This window comes from Giraffa tippelskirchi, chromosome X (genome assembly GCF_054371585.1).
Source record: "Giraffa tippelskirchi isolate mGirTip1 chromosome X, T2T-mGirTip1v1.2.pri, whole genome shotgun sequence".
NCBI classification, from domain to species: domain Eukaryota; kingdom Metazoa; phylum Chordata; class Mammalia; order Artiodactyla; family Giraffidae; genus Giraffa; species Giraffa tippelskirchi.
Window position 1 is genome coordinate 88,473,577 of NC_137289.1, and position 19,634 is coordinate 88,493,210.

At 37.0% G+C, this 19,634-nt stretch overlaps 1 protein-coding gene across 20 annotated transcripts in view; it reads left to right on the plus strand.

Annotated features, from left to right (window-relative positions):
* Positions 1-19,634, plus strand: part of TEX11 (testis expressed 11) — a 196,489-nt gene that overhangs the window by 32,055 nt on the left and 144,800 nt on the right. For all 20 annotated transcript variants that reach the window (XR_014075955.1, XR_014075957.1, XR_014075951.1 and 17 more), the window contains 3 exons: positions 1,805-1,884; positions 14,377-14,457; positions 14,539-14,658. Coding sequence is in view for 10 of the 20 variants with exons in the window: in XM_081566316.1 (XP_081422442.1) it covers positions 1,805-1,884; positions 14,377-14,457; positions 14,539-14,658 (281 nt within the window). In the remaining 10 variants the exon portion in view is untranslated. The remainder of the gene's footprint in view (positions 1-1,804; positions 1,885-14,376; positions 14,458-14,538; positions 14,659-19,634) is intronic.

Consider the following 19,634-nt stretch of genomic DNA (forward strand, 5'->3'; position numbering starts at 1 on the left):
TGAGGATTTAGAAAGGAATGGATTAAACCTAAATAAAACAGGAAAAATAAAGAATTCACAAGTGCCAGCAGATGCAAATCTATGTTTTGTGTAAAGTTAGAGATGTGAGAAAAAAAATCTTTGTTTTGTGTAAAGTCGGTCAACAAGCACCTAACCAGGATATTTATAGTATAGAGGGGCCAAGAACAGGCTGATGAGAAGATGAGGATAGAGCAACAGCATCAAAGAAAACATCTTTATACTGAAATAGCGTTCTGTCTTAGCCTCAGCTGCCTTTGGTCAGAAGGCTTAATGGTGATAACTATACACACCTGGATCAAGAACGTAGGCCTGGAGCAAAGTTCTTCGACTAAGACATTTCCCACAGAGGGACATTGCTTCATGCTGAACCAGGATAGAGTGAGGTGAAGGAAGTAGTATTTTTCAAAAAGGTTATGATCATTGGGAAATGTTGCTGTGAAGTCAGGGAAGCTGATCTTTGTGAGTGCAGCTTTAGTAAAATGATAATGAAGCCTAACAGATTGCAGGACATTAGGGAAAAGAGGGAGCATTAATAAAATTGAGATAGTAGATCATTCAGTTCATGAAGTTTTGCGACTTCCCTGGTGGTCCTTAAGAACCACCTTGCAATGCAGGGGACACAGGTTTGTTCCCTGATTGGGGAACTAAGATCCCACAAGCCTGCACCACAACTAGAGAGACCACATGCCTTAACCAGAAGACCCTGAGTGCTACAATTAAAACCTGATGCAGCCAAATAAATTAATTAAAAAAAAAGAAGTTTGGCAATGAGAGGACGAGGTGAAATGGGATGGAAGCTTGAAGCACAGTGGGGTTAGTTGAATTTTTTCAAAGAAGGGAAATGGATATATTTGAAGGTAGAGGGGAAGGAATAGAGAGGAAAGCACCAAAGATATCTTTGGAGAGGGGAAATAATTGAGAGATCAGGGTCATTGAGAATACTGAAAAACTAGTAAACTTTGAAAAAAAAACATTTTCAAAACTGGAAATGCAAGACAATGGAAATATATGTTTCGAAATTATTTTACTGTAAGTTTTTTTCCAGAAACATTAAATTTGTTGAGGAAATGAATAAATCATACATTTTGTGATGGTTAATAAAAATTTGATTACTTCAATTACCCTGTAATATAAGCCGGGCAAATCTCGTTTTTATTGGAATATTAATTAAAATGATATTTGCATAGATAGAATGGCTGCAGAGTTTTAAAAATATCAAGGCAATTAGTTCAGTTATATGTGGAGTTATCTTAAAAAATCTGGGTATGTTTTATGATGAAACCACACAAATAAAAAGGTTACAGTTATTCAGGCTTTCCTATTTTCAGGGTAAATGAACTGTACAATGAAGATATCTGTATTTTCTAAGTTATGCTTCAAGAACTTTACCTCATCTGAAGAAAATAATGTATTTAGGAAGTTTCACATTTTAGGAGAATAATCTTAAAATGTGCTGATATTCAGAAATTTTGTCAGATGTTGAATAGCTTTAGATTCCAATTCTACTTAGAATTTTCCTGCTGGCATGGTGCATACAAGAGCATCATATGAGTCTTTGGGATTTAAGACCTGCAGAAATTAAAATTTGAAAATTACATATCTGTTTGACTTAAGCAAATTATTCATTTGGTAATTTTCAAGTCATCTACAAAAGTCCTTTAAAAGTCCTATTTTTAACAACAAATATGATTTTACTTCACTCCTCTTTTCTCTTTATAGGTATATATAAAAGGAGAATGTTTTGTGTTTATGGGTATCTAATTACTGAATTACTGTTTTGCAGTGCAGCATGTTGCTTGTAAGTTGATTCACGTGTGTGAAAACCAAGATGCTTCAGAAGAAGCTATTCAAAGACAAATTTTGGTAAGTCCTAATTAAATCAGGAAAGGGCACATGCAGTGTCATTACTCCTGTGAACATGGTTGAATTTTCCTGTGAAGAGGGTTGGATTTAGTATAAACATGGAAGAGGTGTTATATCCTTTAGTTCTGTCAATGTTGTTATTCAGTCCCAAAGTTTTGTTTGACTCATTGTGACACCATGGACTGCAGCAGACCAGGCTTCCCTGTGCCTTACTATCTCCTGGAGTTTGCTCAAACTTGTGTTCATTGTCAGTAATGCCATCCAAGCATGTCATCCTCTCTTGCCCTGTTCTCCTGCCCTCTGTCTTTCCCAACATCAGGGTCTTTTCCAATGAGTTGGTTCTTTGCATCAAGTGGCCAAAGTATTGGCACTTCAGCTTCAGCATCAGTCCTTCCAATGAATATTCAGGTTGATTTCCTTTAGGATTGACTGGTTTGATCTCCTTGCTGTCCAAAGAATTCTTAAGAGTCTTTTCCAGCACCATACTTCAAAAGCATCAGTTCTTCAGTGCTCAGATTTCTTTATGGTCCAACTCGCACATCTGTACATGACTGCTGCAAAAACCATAACTTTGACTATATGGATGGACCTTTGTTGGCAGAGAGATGTCTCTACTTTTTAATATGCTGTCTAGGTTTGTCATAGCTTTTCTTCCAAGGAGCAACCATCTTAATTTCATGGCTGCAGTCATCTTCCACAGTGATTTTTTAACCCAAGAAAAAAAAAACCTGCCACCATTTCCACTTTTCCCCCATTTGTTTGCCATGAAGTGATGGGACTGGACGCAATGATCTTAGCTTTTGAATGCTGAGTTTTAAGCCAGCCTTTTCACTCTCCTCTTTCACCTTCATCACGGGGCTCTTCAGTTCCTCTTTGCTTTCTGCCATTAGGGTGGTATCATCTGCATATCTGAGGTTGTTGATATTTCTCCTGGCAGTCTTCATTCCAGTTTGTGATTCATCCAGCCTGTCATTTCACATGTTGTACTCCGCATATAAGTTATATAAGCTGGGTGACAATATACAACCTTGATGTACTCCTTTCCTAATTTTCAACCAGTCCTTTGTTCCATGTCCAGTTCTAAATGTTGCTTCGTGACCTACATACAGGTTTCTCATGAGATAGGTAAGGTGATCTGGTATTCCCATCTCTTTAAGAATTTTCCACAGCTTGTGATCCACACAGTCAAAAGCTTTAATGTAGTCAGTGAAGCAGAAGTAGGTGTTTTTCTGGAATTACCTTGCTTTCTGTATGATCAAGCACATGTTGGCAATTTGATCTCTGGTTCCTCTGCCTTTTCTAAATCCAGCTTGAACATCTGGAATTTTTTGGTTCATGTACTGGTGAAACCTAGCTTGAAGGATTTTGAGCATTACCTTGCTACCGTGTGAAATGAGGACAATTGTATGGTAGTTTGAACATTCTTTGATATTGCCTTTCTTTGGGATTGGAATGAAAACTGACCTTTTTCAGTCCTGTGGCCTCTGCTGAGTTTTCCAAATTTGCTGACATATTGAGTGCAGCATCATCTTTTAGGTTTGAAATAGCTCAGCTGGAATTCCATCACCTCCACTAGCTTTGTTCATAGTAATGCTTCCTAAGGCCCACTTGATTTCATACTCCAAGATGTCTGGCTCTAGGTTAGTGGCCACACACACCATCGTGCTTATCCAGGTCAATAAGACCTTTCTGGTGTAGTTCTTCTGTTTATTCTTTCCACCTCTTCTTAATGTCTTCTACTTCTGCTAGGTCCTTACTGTTTCTCTCTTTTATTGTGTTTATCTTTGCATGAAATGTTCCCTTGGTATCTCTAATTTTTTTGAAGAGATTTCTAGTTTTCCTCTTATTTCTTTGGCTTGTTCACTCAAAAAGGCTTTCTTTTCTCTCCTTGCTGTTCTCTGGAACTCTGCATTCAGTTGGGCATATCTTTCCCTTTCTCCTTTGCCTTTCTCTTCTCAACTATTTGTAAGGCCCCCTCAGACAACCACTTTGCCTTCTTGCATTTCTTTTTCTTGGGGATGGTTTTGGTCACCACCTCTCGTATGGTGTTACAGACCTCCATCCACAGTTCTTCAGGCACTTTGTCTATCAGATCTAATCCCTTGAATCTATTTGTCACTTCCACTGTATAACCGTAAGGGATTTGATTTAGGTCGTACTTGAATGGCCTGATGGTTTTCCCTACTTTCTTCAATTTAAGTCTGAATTTGGCAATAAGGAGTTTATGATCTGAGCCATAGTCAGCTCCCGGTCTTGTTTTTGCTGACTGTAGAGAGCTTTTCCATCTTTGGCTGCAAAGAATATAATCAGTCTGATTTCGGTATTGACATCTGGTGATGTCCATGTGTATGTAGAGTTGTCTCTTCTGTTGTTGGAAGAGGGTGTTTGCTATAACCAGTGCATTCTCTTGGCAAAACTGTTGTCCTTTGCCCTGCTTCATTTTGTACTCCAGGGGCATACTTGCCTGTTGCTCCAGTTATCTCTTGACTTCCTACTTCGGCCTTCCAGTCCCCTATGATGAAAAGGACATCTTTTTTTGGTGTTCTAGAAAGTGTTGTAGGTCTTCATAGAACCGTTCAACTTCAGCTTCTTTGGCATTTAGTGGTTTGGGCATCGACTTGGATTTTTGTGGTATTAAATGATTTGCCTTGGAAACGAACAGAGATCATTTTGTCGTTTTCGAGATTGCCCCCCAAGCACTGCATTTTGGACTCTTGTTGACTATGAGGGCTACTCCATTCCTTCTAAGGGATTCTTGCCCACAGTAGTAGGTATAACGGTCATCTGAATTAAATTCTCCCATTCCCATCAATTTTAGTTCACTGATTTCTAAAATGTCAGTGTTGACTGTTGCCATCTCCTGCTTGACCATGTCCAATTTACCTTGATTCATGGGTCTAACATTCCAGATTCCTATGCAATATTGTTCCTGATAGCATCGGACTCTACTTTCAGCACCAGACGCATCCACAACTGATCATTGTTTCTGCTTCAGCCCAGCCTCTTCATTCTTTCTGGAGCTATTTCTCTGCTCTTCCCCAAGAGTATATTGGACACCTGCTGACCTGGGAGTCTCATCTTCCAGTGTCGTATCTTTTTGTCTTTTCATACTATCAATGTTACTTTCATAATAATTATATCTATTACCATTAGAGGTCTCAGTAGTACTGTAGTTGTTAGTACAGTGATTCTGTGGAGTAAATATTGGTTGAACTTAAAATTCAGAATTTATGAAAAGTAATGAAAGTAGTCAAAAGTAATAGTTTTCTACTCCACCCCTTTCTACCCTCTGTCTTGCTCCCTATGAGCAAGTATGTTTTTAATGGAAAATATTTTTCCCAGTATTTTAAAACAGTATTTTATTGAAAAGCTCAAATGTACACACAAAGTAGAAGATATAGTATGATTCCCCTATTTACTCATCACTCAGCTAGAGTAATCATCAACTCACCACCACTCTTGTTTGTTCTATATCTCTCCTAATAGCAAGCCCCTGGTCCCATGGATTATTTTGAAACAAATCCAAAAAAACATTATTTTGCCCATAAATATTTCAGTACATGTCTCTTAAAGCCAAGATTTTTTATTCCAAAAAACCCCCATACCTATTATTTTACCTAATAAAATTTAATAAGGATTTTTCTAAAATCATAAAATATCCAGTCTTCCCTCCCTGCAACTTCTCATGCTTATCCTCTTCCACCCTTGCTTCTTTGCAGTTGGTTTTTATTTTTTTATTTTTTTTTTTATTTTTGAAATAAAGCTAATGCTTTATTTGAAGAAAGCTAATGCTAAGCTTTTAACTTCTGCACCTGTTCAGTGATATTCAGTGCAAAAATAATTGGTCCAGTTGGTTTTTAGAATCAGCATTAAATTTGCACCTTGTATTTTGTTAATATATTCTATAGTTTCCTAAATTCTGCATTCTAATAACTATATCATAAGTGTATTGTTTAATACAGTACTTTGTTTTCTATTTTTCCAGAAAACTAGTAGTTAGGTTTAGAAGCTTGATCTTATTCAGGTTCATTTTTGTCAAGAATTCATTGGCGGTATGGTGTACTTCCATCAGGAGGCAGTAATGTCTGTTGTTTCTCTTCTGTTGTGTAGTGCCCTTTGATGATTGTTATCCCTAGATCCATTATTTCTGGGGATTTGCATATTCTAACTCTGTATTCCTTCTTTGTTTATTAACTGGAATAGAGAGAAGCTTTCATCAACGATTTGGTCACTCTGAAGTATACTTGTCTGAGAAAGTCGTGACTCTTCCCCTTTATTTAACAGTTTTTAGAATAATGAGTTGGTTCTCTAATATCCTTTAATGATGACTAAGTGTTTTTTTTTAACATTGTGAATTCATGGATTTTAACATCCTTAGTGACTCAATCCTTTGTAGTTATTATTCTTACTGAAGCACAGTGTCCTACTTTGGGCTAGTAGGATCCTCTTTAAGTGGTTCTGAGTCTTTTGGCATGAACTGAGCAGTTTTTAATAGTTTTATTTGGTTTCTGATATGACAAGTTACCCAGGTTTATCTTGTCGAGTTCCTGCTCTAGACCTGGAATCAGCCATTCCTCTGAGGAGCCCTGTTTCCTTTTAGTGGAGAGTGTTATGTAGAAACAAGAGTCTGAGTGTTACAAGTGCTCATTGCTATTGCACTGGCATTGTTTCTAGACTTTTTAAGTTGACAGAGCTATGAAGTACATTTTTTTTTTTAAAAGAAAGTACATAATGAGTTCTTACTGATATTTGCAATTGCTATTTAGGATTATAGTGTTTTACTTAGCTTCTTTTTTTTTTACTTAGTTTCTTGATTTTATATTTGTGTCTCTGGTTCTAAAAATCTTGGTGCTAAACATTAATATAATGAATAACCTCTTTTATCCTAAAAATGTATTTTTATAACAGTTTCAGAATATAGCAATATCAATATTATTATGAAGAATGATTTCTAAAAATGGTTAGGAATTTTTTTGCAGTTTTGTTCTTAAAGGTGTATCCCACTAGGAATGTACAGTCAAAATATTGTTTCAGTATTATTAAAATATTGTTTTAAAATTATGTCAAAAATTCCTTTCTCTATGATTATGCTGTCAACTTGATAGCTTGATTTATTTGCTTTTATTTGCTTTTGATTTTTGTGATTGCTTCCCTCTTACCCATTTTGATTTAATTTTGTTTTATAATTATGTAAAATATTGACATGGTTCTGAAGTCAAGTCAAATCTACTAAGTCTAGCTTCTATCTCTGTCCTTTTCATGCTGTTCCCTCCCTTCCCCTGTAGATACCTATTTTGTTTATCCTTTTGATTGTAGTTGTTAAGTCACTAAGTCATCTCCTTGTGACCCATGGACTAGAGCACACTAGGCTTCCCTGTCCTTCACTGTCTCCCAGAGTTTGCTCAGATTCATGTCCATGTCCATTGAGTCGGTGATGGTATGTAACCAATCCTTTGATAGACATGTATGTATGCATGTGTGTGTGTGTATAAATATGTGTACAAACATGTTTGATAAATACAGGTATGTATGCGTGCATGTACACATGTATTTTATTGAAGCATTATTTATAGTATTAGTTTCATGTGTACAACATAGTGATTCAGTATTTTTATAGATTATACTCCATTTAAAGTTATTATAAAATAATGGCTATATGTCCCTGTGCTGTACAATATATCTCTGTTCCTTATTTATTTTATACATAGTAGTTTGTATCTCTTTATCCCCAACCCCTTTCTTGTCCCTTCTTCCCTCTCACTGCTGGCCACTAGTTTCTTTTCTATATCTGTGAGCTTGTTTCTGTTTTGTTATATGTATTTGTTTGTTTTATCTTTTAGATTCCTCGCGTAAGTGATAGCATAGAATATTTGTCTTTCCTTTTGGTTTTAAAATATAAGCAAATAGGTATTCATACCTATTTATCTAAGAATATCTTACCTGTTTATCTAGAATACCTATAAGAATATACTTACCTATTTATCTAAGAATACCTGTTTATCTAGGAACCTGCCTCAAGGCTCTTAGATAGTTGGTAACATTCCATATGTATACTTTTCTCCACCATTTTTTGGAAAATAATAGTTTACTTTATTCTGAGATCACTACAGTTAACTTTGATTACTGTATTCTTTCCTGGAGAATCCCATGGACAGAAGACTTGGTGGGTTGTAGTCTATAGGATCACAAAGAGTTGGACATGACTGAGCGTACATGCTTATGATTTGTTGTTGTTCAGTCGCTCAGTCGTGATTGACTCTTTGAGACCCCATGGACTGCAGCATGCCAGGCTTCCCTGTCTTAACCATCTCCCGGAGTTTACTCAAATTCATGTCCATTAAGTCAGTGATGCCATCCAGCCATCTCATCCTCTGTCATCCCCTTCTCCTCCTGCATCAGAGTCTTCTCCAGTGAGTTGGCTCTTCTCACTAGATGGCCAAAGTATTGGAGCTCCAGCTTCAGCATCAGTCCTTCCAATGATTATTCAGGACTGATTTCCTTTAGGATTGACTGGTTTGATCTCCTTGCAGTCCAAGGGACTCTCAGGAGTCTTCTCCAACACCACAGGTTGAAAGCATCAATTTTTTGGCACTCAGCCTTCTTTATGGTCCAACTCTCACATCTCTACATGACTACTGGAAAAACCATGGACCTTTGTCAGTGAAGTAATGTCTCTGCTTTTTAATATGCTGTCTTGGTTGGTCATAGCTTTTCTTCCAAGGAGCAAATGTCATCTAATTTCATGGCTGCAGTCATCATCTGTAGTGATATTGGAGCCCAAGAAAATAAAGTCTGTCACTGTTTCCATTGTTTTCCCATCTATTTGCCATGAAGTGATGGGACTGGATGCCATGATCTTAGTTTTTTAATGTTGAGTTTTAAGCTAGCTTTTTCACTCTCCCCTTTCACCTTCGTCAAGAGGCTCTTCAAGAGTTCCTCTTCACTTTTTGCCCTGGGGTGGTGTCATCTGCCTATCTGAGGTTATTGATATTTCTCCCGGAAATCTTGATTCTGACTTGAGCTTCATCCATCCCAGCATTTCACATTATGTACTCTGAATATGTTAAATATAGCCTTGATGTACTCCTTTCCCAATTTTGTACCAGTCCATTGTTCCATGTCCAGTTCTAACTGTTACTTCTTGACCTGCATACAGGTTTCTCAGGAGGCAGGTGAGGGAGTGTAGTGTTCCCATTTGTTGAAGAATTTTCCACAGTTTGTCATGATCCACACAGTCAAAGGCTTTAGCATAGTCAATGAGGCAGAAGTTTTTCTGAAATTCTCTTGCTGTTTTCTATGATCCAGTGGGTGTTGGCAATTTGATCTCTGGTTCCTCTGCCTTTTCTAAATCCAGCTTCTACCATCTGGAAGTTCTCAGTTCACGTACTGTTGAAGCCTAACTTGAAGTATTTTGAGCATTACCTTGCTAGCATGTGAAATGAGTGCAATTGTACGGTAGTTTGAACATTCTTTTACATTGCCCTGATTAGGGATTAGAATGAAAACTGACCTTTTCCAGTCCTGTGACCACTGCTGAATTGTCCAAATTTGCTGGCACATTGAGTGTAGCACTTTCACAGCATCATCTTTTAGGTTTTGAAATAGCTCAGCTGGAATTCCACTAGCTTTGTTCATAGTGATGCTTCCTAAGGCACACTTTTCCAGCGATACGTATACATGTATCCATTTCCCCCCAAATTCCCCTCCCATCCAGGCTGCCACATAACATTGAGCAGATTTCCCTGTACTGTAGGGTAGATCCTTCCTTTTTTTTCTTACCCAACTTAACATTATATCCTAGAGATCACTCCATAGCAGTATATAGACATATTCTTCATTTTTATAGCTACATGGTATTTATTATTCAGTTGGTGTGTGTACTTTATATTCAACCCGCCCTCTTTGGTAGACATTTGGGTGCCACAATGAATTGCCTTGTGCGTGTATCTTTTCCTATTTTAAGGCTGTTACTCATAACCATTTTTGTTTTTACTTGTCATGTTTACTTCCATATATCTTAATCATATGCTTGTATCACTGTATTAGTTTGCTAGGCTGCCGTAAGAAAATACTATGGAGTGGGTGGTCTAAACAATGGGAATTCATTTTCTCACAATTCTGTCAAAGATCACAATCTAAAATCAGGTCTAAGATCAAGGTGTTGGAAAGTTTGTTTTCTTCTGAGGCCTCTCTTTTTGGGTTGCAGATGGCTGCCTTTTGGCTGTGCCCTCTGTGTGTGCACATCCCTGGTGTCCCTTTGTGTATCCAGATTTCTTCTTACAGAGGATACCAATCAGATTGGATTAGGGCACACCTTAATGGTGTCATTTTAAATTCATCAATTTGTTAAAGGCCCTATCTTCAAATACAGTCACACTAGGGCTTCAACATATAAATTTTTGGATGGGGAGGGGGCGATACAATTCAGCCTACAATAATTAATTTTTGATTCATCAGCTTCATGTATTGTCTGTTTCTTTCCACAGATATGTGAAGATTTATCTCATATTACATATTGCCTCCCTGACTCTGCCTTTCAGTTTTTGTTAGTTATATTATACTCTTTGATTTATGTTAATAATTATTATTTAAATTTAAATTTATTTATTTTTATTTATTCAAGTATTTATTTCTTACTTCATCAATTTTGGAGAGTATATATTTTTAAAATTAATTAATTAATTTTTTTGAACTGTGCTGGGTCTTCCGTGCTACATGCAGGCTTTCTCTAGTTGTGGTGAGTGGGGGTGCTACTCTTCTTTGCCGGGCATGGGCTTCTCATTGCGGTGGCTTCTCTTACGTGGAGCACAGGCTCTGGGCAAGCAGGCTCAGTCGTTATGGTGCATGGCCCAGTTGCCCCACAGCATGTGGGATCTTCTCAGACCAGGGACCAAACCTGCGTACCCTTCATTGACAGGCAGATTCCCAACCACTGGACCATCTGGGAAGTCCCAGAGAGTACATCTTTACTTTCAACTCTGAGGATATTAGTACCTTTATCATTCTCTCTCCCTTTCCTCATCATTAACCTTCCAACTTCAGTTACATCTCACATTTGCATTTTTGGCTTTATTGATTTCAAAGAATGGTAACTAAAAGCATTTTATTGTTTGTGACTGCTATTTAATTCTGTGGATGATAATGATAATTCTCTTTATGTTTGCATCTACTAGCTGTCCTAATTCTATTTCCTCAGGTATTCTGTTTGTTGAGTGGGTTGTCCTTTCATATTATTGGTTTCCCTCAAAAATTTGATGATTCTTGCTTATATTTGATTTGAGAGTCCTTGGTAGTTTTCTGTGAATAGTGTGTCACACTATTTAATGTAACCTGAGTCCAATAACTGATCGAGACTTAGGACCAGAGATTTTGCACTGACATGTGTTGTCAGCCATCTGGAACTCTACTTTTTTCTAGTCTAAGTGATCATACTCACTGTTTCTGAGGAGGAGGGGAAAGTCTTTTTTTTGGGAGTGAAGCCTACTGCCTGATACTCCTACTGTTCACATCCAGAATGTTTCCATATTTTGCATTTTTGTGCATTTTAGCATGTAGGTTTTTGCCTCAGTCCATTTGCTGTCTTATTTTTCAGAGGTTCTTCATAATTTCAAATCAACTAAAAATACTCTATTTTTTCAGGACTATTTTAATATGAAAATATGAATATATTCATATTATTTCTATAAAAATATGTAAATCCCTAGAAAGGATATAATATATATGATCTGTATCATAATATATATTTATATGATATTATATATAATTTCTAGTATATGATAGTATATACTATATATACACATCATTTCTAGGGATTTGTAATAGAAGGGGTGGCTATAGTGTATGCTCAATCCTCCATCTTGATTCAGTTCTTGTTTGCTTCCACAGTATTTGTGCATATTACTCATCAACTATTTATTTAGATGTCTTTCAGTTATAATTGTGTGAGCTTCTTTGGGGTGCCTGGCATGTAATGGATATATAATAAGCATTTACTGAACTAAGAAAATTTTTATTAGAGATATAATTAAATACCAGATCCCAGGTATGTTGCCTTATTATAATCTAGTGCTTATCATAGAAGTTTCTTCAAGTATGTGAGGCGTTAATTTTTAGAACTTTCTCTTCTTGTCTAAATTATCCCAATGTTTTCTTTTAATATTTCTTAGAAGATGTGTTTTCAAGTCTATAAATTTTTTATTATTGCTTTTAAGACCATTTTTCTTTAATTATGGAGTTCCATGCAGAACATAGGATTCCAATAAATGCTGTTACGTTTTTGTTTTCTGTGGATTACACTACTGAATCTGGACAGAGGATTAAATATTTTACCTGATATAATCATCAGCCAATTTAGAAGAGGTGTAAATTTTTAAAATTTATTAATTTTTAATTGGAGGATACTTGCTTTACAATATTGTGTTGGTTTCTAACATACATCAGCATGAATCAGCCACAGGCATATGTATTTCTCCACCCACTTGAACCTCCCTCCCACCCCATCCAACCCTTCTACATTGTTACAGAGCACCGAATTTGAGCTTCCTCCATCATACAGCAAATTCCCACTGGTTATCTGTTTTACATATGGTACTGTATATGTTTCAATGCTATTCTCTCTAGTTGTCCCACTCTCTTTTTCTGCTACTGTGTCTACAAGTCTGTTCTCTATGTCTGCGTCTCCATTGCTGCCCTGCAAGTGGGTTCATCAATGCCATCTTTCTAGATTCCATAGGAAAGTGAAAGTGTTAGTCACTTAGTCATGTCTGACTGTGACCCCCTGGACTGTAGCCCTCCAGGCTCCTCTGTCCATGAAATTCTCCAGGCAAGAATACTGGAGTGGGTTGCCATTCCTTTCTCCAGGGGATCTTCCCAACCCAGTGACTGAACCCAGGTCCCCTGCATTGCAGGCAGATTCTTTCCTGTCCAAGCCACCAGGGAAGCCCTAGATTCCATATATATGCGTTAATATACTGTATTTATCTTTCTCTTTCTGAGTTACTTCACTCTGTATAATAGGCTCTAAGTTCATCCACCTCATTAGGACTAACTCAAATGTTTTCCTTTTTGTGGATGAGTAATATTCCATTATATATAGATACCCAAACTTCTTTATCCATTCATCTGTCAATGGATATCTATGTCCATTGTCCTAGCTATTGTAGATAGCACTGCAATGAACATTTGGGTGCTTGTGTCTTTTTCTGTTATGGTTTCCTCAGGGTATGTGCCCAGTATTGAGATTGTTGGGTCATATGGTAGTTTTATTCCTAGTTTTTTAAGGAATATCCATACTGTTCTCCATAGTCACTGTATCAGTTTACATTCTCACCAACAATACAAGAGAGTTCTCTTTTCTCCACATCTTCTCCAGCATTTATTGTTTATAGATTTTTTGATTATATCATTCTGATTGGTGTGAGGTGATATCTCATTGCAGTTTTGATTTGCACTTCTCTAATAATGAGTGATGTTGAGCATCTTTTCATGTGTTTATTAGCCATTTCTTTGGAGAAATGTCTGTTTAGATCTTCTGCCCACTTTTTGTTTGGGTTGTTTGTTTTTCTGGTATTGAGCTGCATGAGCTCCTTGTATATTTTAGAGATTAATGCTTTGTCAGATATCTCATTTGCAATTCTTTTCTCCCATTCTGAGGTCAAACTGCTCAGGCTCCCACAGGTCACTGTGACCTGTGCCTGCTCACAGCTTGGTGGCACTTGCAACCATTGGGGTTGAGATTGGAGTGGCCTCCTGTCCTCTGCTTCTAGCCCTTGCAGTGGCTTTTCTACTTTCGTAGACCGCAACCGACTCATCCCACCTATGGCGCTTGCAAAGGCGAGGTGCTGGATTCTGGGAGTGTGTGTAGTTAGAGCGTTCCCACAGCAATGATCTCTTGCCTCTCTGTCTGGCCCATGATTTTCCCTGGACTCCCTCAGCTGTGTTGTACTAGTCCCCTCAGAGTATCTTGATGGTAGCCAACCCTGATCCTCTCCCTGGGGTCTGACCCCTGAAGCCTGAGCCTGAGCATCCAGCCCCAGTCGTCGTGGAGGGCATGTAAGCTGCTTCTCTGCTGGAAAGTGCTGTTTGACAACGAACTCTGGTGAATTATATCCGTTTTGCCTTCTAAGCACCTGTTGCTGTGTTCCCCTCGGAGTTTCCAAAGCTCCCCCCTGACCGCTCCTCTGAGGGGGTTTCTGAGTGTGTGGAAACTTTTCCTCCTTCGAGACTCCTTCCCAGGGGCACAGGTCCCTGTCCTGAAATCTTGTCTGTTTTCTTATCTTTATCTTTTGCTGTACCTCGTTGTGAGGAGGTTGGCTTGCCTTTTTGGAAGTCTGGTGTTCAGGAGGCATTCTGTAGAAGTTGTTCCATATTCAGATGAATTTTTGATGTATTTGTTGAGTGGGGAGGGTAATCTCCCCATCTTATTCCTCTGCTATCTTGAAAGTCCTTGAGGTGTGAATTTTTAACAATTATTTTGTACCTTCTTTCTTCCAGATGAATATCAAAACAGGAAAAGGGTGGTTGAATGTTGGAAATGTGGCGCTTGCTGATGATTTTTTTCAATCTGCCATAACTGTAAGTTACTATTGATTTTTAACTGTTAGTAGCAGTTGTGGTTATTCTCATCATTACATTGTATTGTGGTTTATTTTCCAGAGCCTGGAGCAGCTATATTTCAAGTTAACTGAGAGGAGCCCCACTGAGGAACATATGATTATGCATAAGACTACTGTGGAGAAGGACCTTTTGAAAGTGCTTTCTTACCAAGCAGAGGCAGTAGGTATCATAGTCACCAGAGCTTTACAATGGGGTATTTTCTATATATAAATGCAAAAGCGATGAGATATAACCTATTAGAAGAAAGTCAGGTGTCATTGGTCTTTTATTCTGTATTATATTTGACCTTTTAAATCTGTTTTATAGCTGAAGGTGACATTACTAATGGTAATTGGTATTTATTGGGGTAGATGAAATTGAAAAGAGATAACTAATCCTTATTTTCAACCACTGCATGTAATATCTATCATTTATTTGTGGCAGTGGTCTCTATTTGAAACACTTATCTCTGTGACTCTCTTACATTTACAGTATGCCTAAAGTGTATTGGTCGTTCAGTCATTTCTGACTCCTTGCGACCCCATGAACGATAGCCTACCAGGCTCCACTATCCATGGAATTCTCCAGGCAAGAATACTGGAGTGGTTTGCCATTTCCTTCTCCAATACCTAAAGTATTGCCCCAAAACAGCCTTCACATTTGCAATTATTCTGGGTTGTTTGCTAATATTTTCTAAAAATGTGCTGATGTCAGTGTTCAGAGTTGTACTTTACCTCCGTTTGGCTTATAGGTTTCCTTCGTCACCATGCTGTTCAGTGTGCATTTTAAGTTGACAAAATATAAGCTGTGATGAGTTTACTCTCTGGAATTATGTAATTCTGGAAATGAAAGAGAACTTAAAAATCATCTAATCTTATTTTTATTTTTTAACAACTTCACAGAATATAATTCGTATACTGTAAAATTCACACATTTAAAAATACAATTCAGTGGTTTCAGTAGATTCATACAATTGTAGAACTTTTAGCACAATCTTAAGTTTAAAACATTTTCATTACCCCAAAAGAAATCCTCTATCCATTCCAGTCACTCCCTATTCCTCCTGACCTAGCAACCACTAATCTACTTTCTGTCTGTATAGATTTATCTGTTCTGGACATTTCATATAAACGAGATCATATAACAATTGATCTTTTGTGCTTAGCTTTTACTTAACATGTGTTCAAGTTTAATCTATGTTGTGAAAGTGAAAGTCACTCAGTCATGTCCAGTTGTTTGCGACCCCATGGACTATACAGTCTCCAGGCCAAAATACTGGAGTGGGTAGCCTTTCCCTTCTCCAGGAGATCTTCCCAACCCAAGGATCAAACCCAGGTCTCCTGCATTGCAGGCAGGTTCTTTACCAGCTGAGCCACAAGGGAAACCCAATCTATGTTGTAGCATGTATCAGTATTTTTTTATTACCAAATATTATTGTACTATGTGGATATACCACATTTTGTTTATCCATTCAGCTATTAATGAACATTTGGATTGTTTTCAATTTGGAGCTATTGTAAATAATGCTACTGTGAACATTCATGTACAGATTTTTGCATGTACATGTTTTTATTTCTCTTGGATGCATACCTAGAAATAGAATTTCTCAATAACACGATAACTCTGTTTAACCTTTTGTGAAACTGCTAGGCTGTTTTCCACAGTGGCTTTGTACCATTTTACACTTCTGCCACTAGTCTCTGAGGGCTGTAATTTCTTCATATCTAGGCATTTTATAGATTTAGAATTTACATTTAGGTCTTGATCCATTTCAAGTTAATTTTCATGTATGTCCGTTTGCATTCTTTTGCATGTAACTCTCTAGTTGTCCTGCCTAGAGAATCCCAGGGACAGGGGAGCTGCCGTCTATGGGGTCGCACAGTCGGACACGACTGAAGTGGCTTAGCAGCAGCAGCAGCTCTAGTTGTCCTAGCACCATTTATTGAAGACTGTTCTTTCCCCATTGAATGGTTTTATCACCCTTGTCAAAAATTAATTGATCAGAAATGTGAAGATTTATTTCTAAACTGTTGATTCTGTTCCATTGATGTATATGTTTGTCCTTATACCAGTGTAATGGTGTCTTGAGTACAGTAGCTGTGTAGTCAGTTTTGATATAAGGAAGGGTGAATTTTCCAGCTTTGCTATTTTTCAGGATTATTTGACTCTTCTCGTCTCTCGTATTTCCATATGAATTTTAGGAAAAGCTTGTTAAGTTTTGCAACAAAGCCAGCTGGAATTTTGATAAGAAAACCACTGAATCTGTGGATCAGTTTGAGGAGTATTGCTATCTTAATAATGTTAAGTGTTTTGATCCATGAATATGAGATATTACCCATTTAGTTAGGTTTTAATTCCTTCTCATTTTTTAAATGATGAAACTGAGGTTCAGAGAGACGATGTGAGTTAATTAAAGATCTAAGACTAGAACCACGATTCTCTGACTTTTAGTCTAACACTCCCTACCCAAAACTTTGTTGTCACTAAGTCATGTCCAACTTTTTTGTGACCCCCCATATACTATAGCACACCAGGGTCCTCTGTCCCCCATTATCTCTCGGAGTTTACTCAAATTAGGTTGACTGTATAAAAAGAGAACACTTTGTGGTAATTTTGTTTGCTTTTAAATGTTAATATCCTTTGTTGTTACTTTAATGCAAGTACTAAAAAATTGAAAAATTGAAAAATCAGAGAAATGCAAATCAAAACCACAATGAGGTACCATTTCATGCCAGTCAGAATGGCTGCTATCCAAAAGTCAAAAAGCAATAAATGCTGGAGAGGGTGTGGAGAAAAGGGAACCCTCTTACACTGTTGGTGGGAATGCAAACTAGTACAGCCACTATGGAGAACAGTGTGGAAATTCCTCAAACAACTGGAAATAGAACTGCCATATGACCCAGCAGTCCCACTGCTGGGCAAACACACTGAGGAAAGCAGAAGTGAAAGAGACACGTGTACCCCAATATTCATCGCAGCACTGTTCATAATAGCCAGGACATGGAAGCAGCCTAGATGCCCATCAGCAGACGAATGGATAAGGAAGCTGTGGTACATATACACAATGGAATATTACTCAGCTATTAAAAAGAATGCATTCGAATCAGTTCTAATGAGGTGGATGAAACTGGAACCTATTATACAGAGTGAAGTAAGCCAGAAAGAAAAACACCAGTACAGTATACTAACACATATATATGGTATGTAGTTAATCGGTAAAGATAACCCTGTATTTGAGACATCAAAAGAGACACAGATAAATAGAACAGTATTATGGACTCCATGGGAGAGGGCGAGGACAGGATGATATGGGAGAATGGCATTGAAGCATGTAAACTATCATACATGAAACGAATCGCCAGTCCAGGTTCGATGCATGATACAGGGTTCTTGGGGCTGGTGCACCGGAATGACCTGGAGGGATGGGATGGGGATGGAGGTGGAAGGGGGGTTCTGGAAGGGGAAATCATGTACACCCATGGTGGATGTACAATGTATGGCAAAACAAATACAATATTGTAAAGTTAAAAAATAGATAAACTAATTTAAAAAAATGGAATGGTATAGTATGTAACCTTTTCATATTGGCTTTTCCCACTTAGCATAATTCCTTTGACATTCATCCAAGTTTTCTGTATCAATAGTTTGTTTTTTATTTTGTAAGTAGTATTCTGTGATATAGATATGCCACAATTTGTCTATCCATTCACTATTGAAGGAATTTGGGTTGTTTCCAATTTTGGCTTTTTCAGATAAAATTGACACGAACAGTTGTGTATAGATTTATTTTTTAGATTTTTGTGTGAACATAAATTTTTATTTTGTGGATAAATACCCAGGACTGCAAATGCTGGATCAAATGGGTAGAATATGTTTAGCTGTTTATTTTTGAAGAAACTGTCAAGTCAAACTATTTTCTGGAGTGGCTGTGCCATTTTAATTCCCACCAGCAATATCTGAGAGATCCCATTCTCTGCATGCCTACAAGCATTTGGTATTATGCCTAATTTATTTTAGCTATTCTGTTAGATGTGTGGTATTATTTCATCAATTTTAATTTGAATTTCACTAATGGCTAATGATATTGAATTTCTTTTTCATATACTTATTTGCCACTTGTATATTCTCTTTAAGTGAGATATCTGTTCATGTCTTGAGCATTTTTTAATTGTACTATTTGATGTTTTTACTGTAAATTTTAAAAATTATATATTCTAGATTTGAGTTCTTTGGCAAATATGTGTTTGGAAATATTTTCTAGTTTGTAACTTATCTGTTAAGTCTTTCAATAGGGTTGCAGACAAAAGTAATTTTAAGTCCAGTTGATTTTTTCCTATTATGGACTATGCTTTAGGTGTCATGTCTGAAAACTCTTCACCAAACCCTAAATATGAAAATATTCTCCTATATTTTCTTCTGAAAGTTTTATAGCTTTACCTTTAACATTTAAATCTATGTTTGATTTTGAGTTAATTTTTCTGTAAGGTGTGAGGTTTAGGTTGAGGTTTTTATGGCTATCTAATTGCTCTAGCACCTTTAGTTGAAAAGATTATCCCTCCACCATTGAATTGCTTTTGTACATTTGTTAAATATCAGTTGTCCATACTTGTGTGGGTGGATCTATTGGTATTTCTGGGATATTTATTCTTTCCTTTTGATGTGTTGGTATATCCCCCTTTCACTATCACACTGTCTTGATTGCTATAACCAATGATGTCTTGAAAATGGGTAGAGTGATTCTTTCCATTTTATTATTTTCAGAATTATTTTAGTTATTCTAATTCCTTTTCCTTTACATATAAATTTTAGAATAATCTTGTCCACATTTCCAAAAAATTTTGCTAGAATTTACATTTTAATTCTGTTCAGCCTAAATATCAATTTGGGAAGAATTGACATTTATTATTTTCATTTGTTGCTTGTGCTTTAGTTGTCATATCAGAGAGACCAAGATCAGGAAGATTTACTCCTCTATTTTAGTCTAAGAATTTTATAGCTTTTAGCTTTTACATTTAAGACTTTGATCCACTTTGAGTCATTTTTTCATATGGTATGAGGTAGATCCAATTTTATTCTTTTGTATTGGATATCCAGTCCTACCACCAGTTTTTAAGAAAGACTATTCTTTCTTCATTGACTTGTCTTTGTACCCTTGT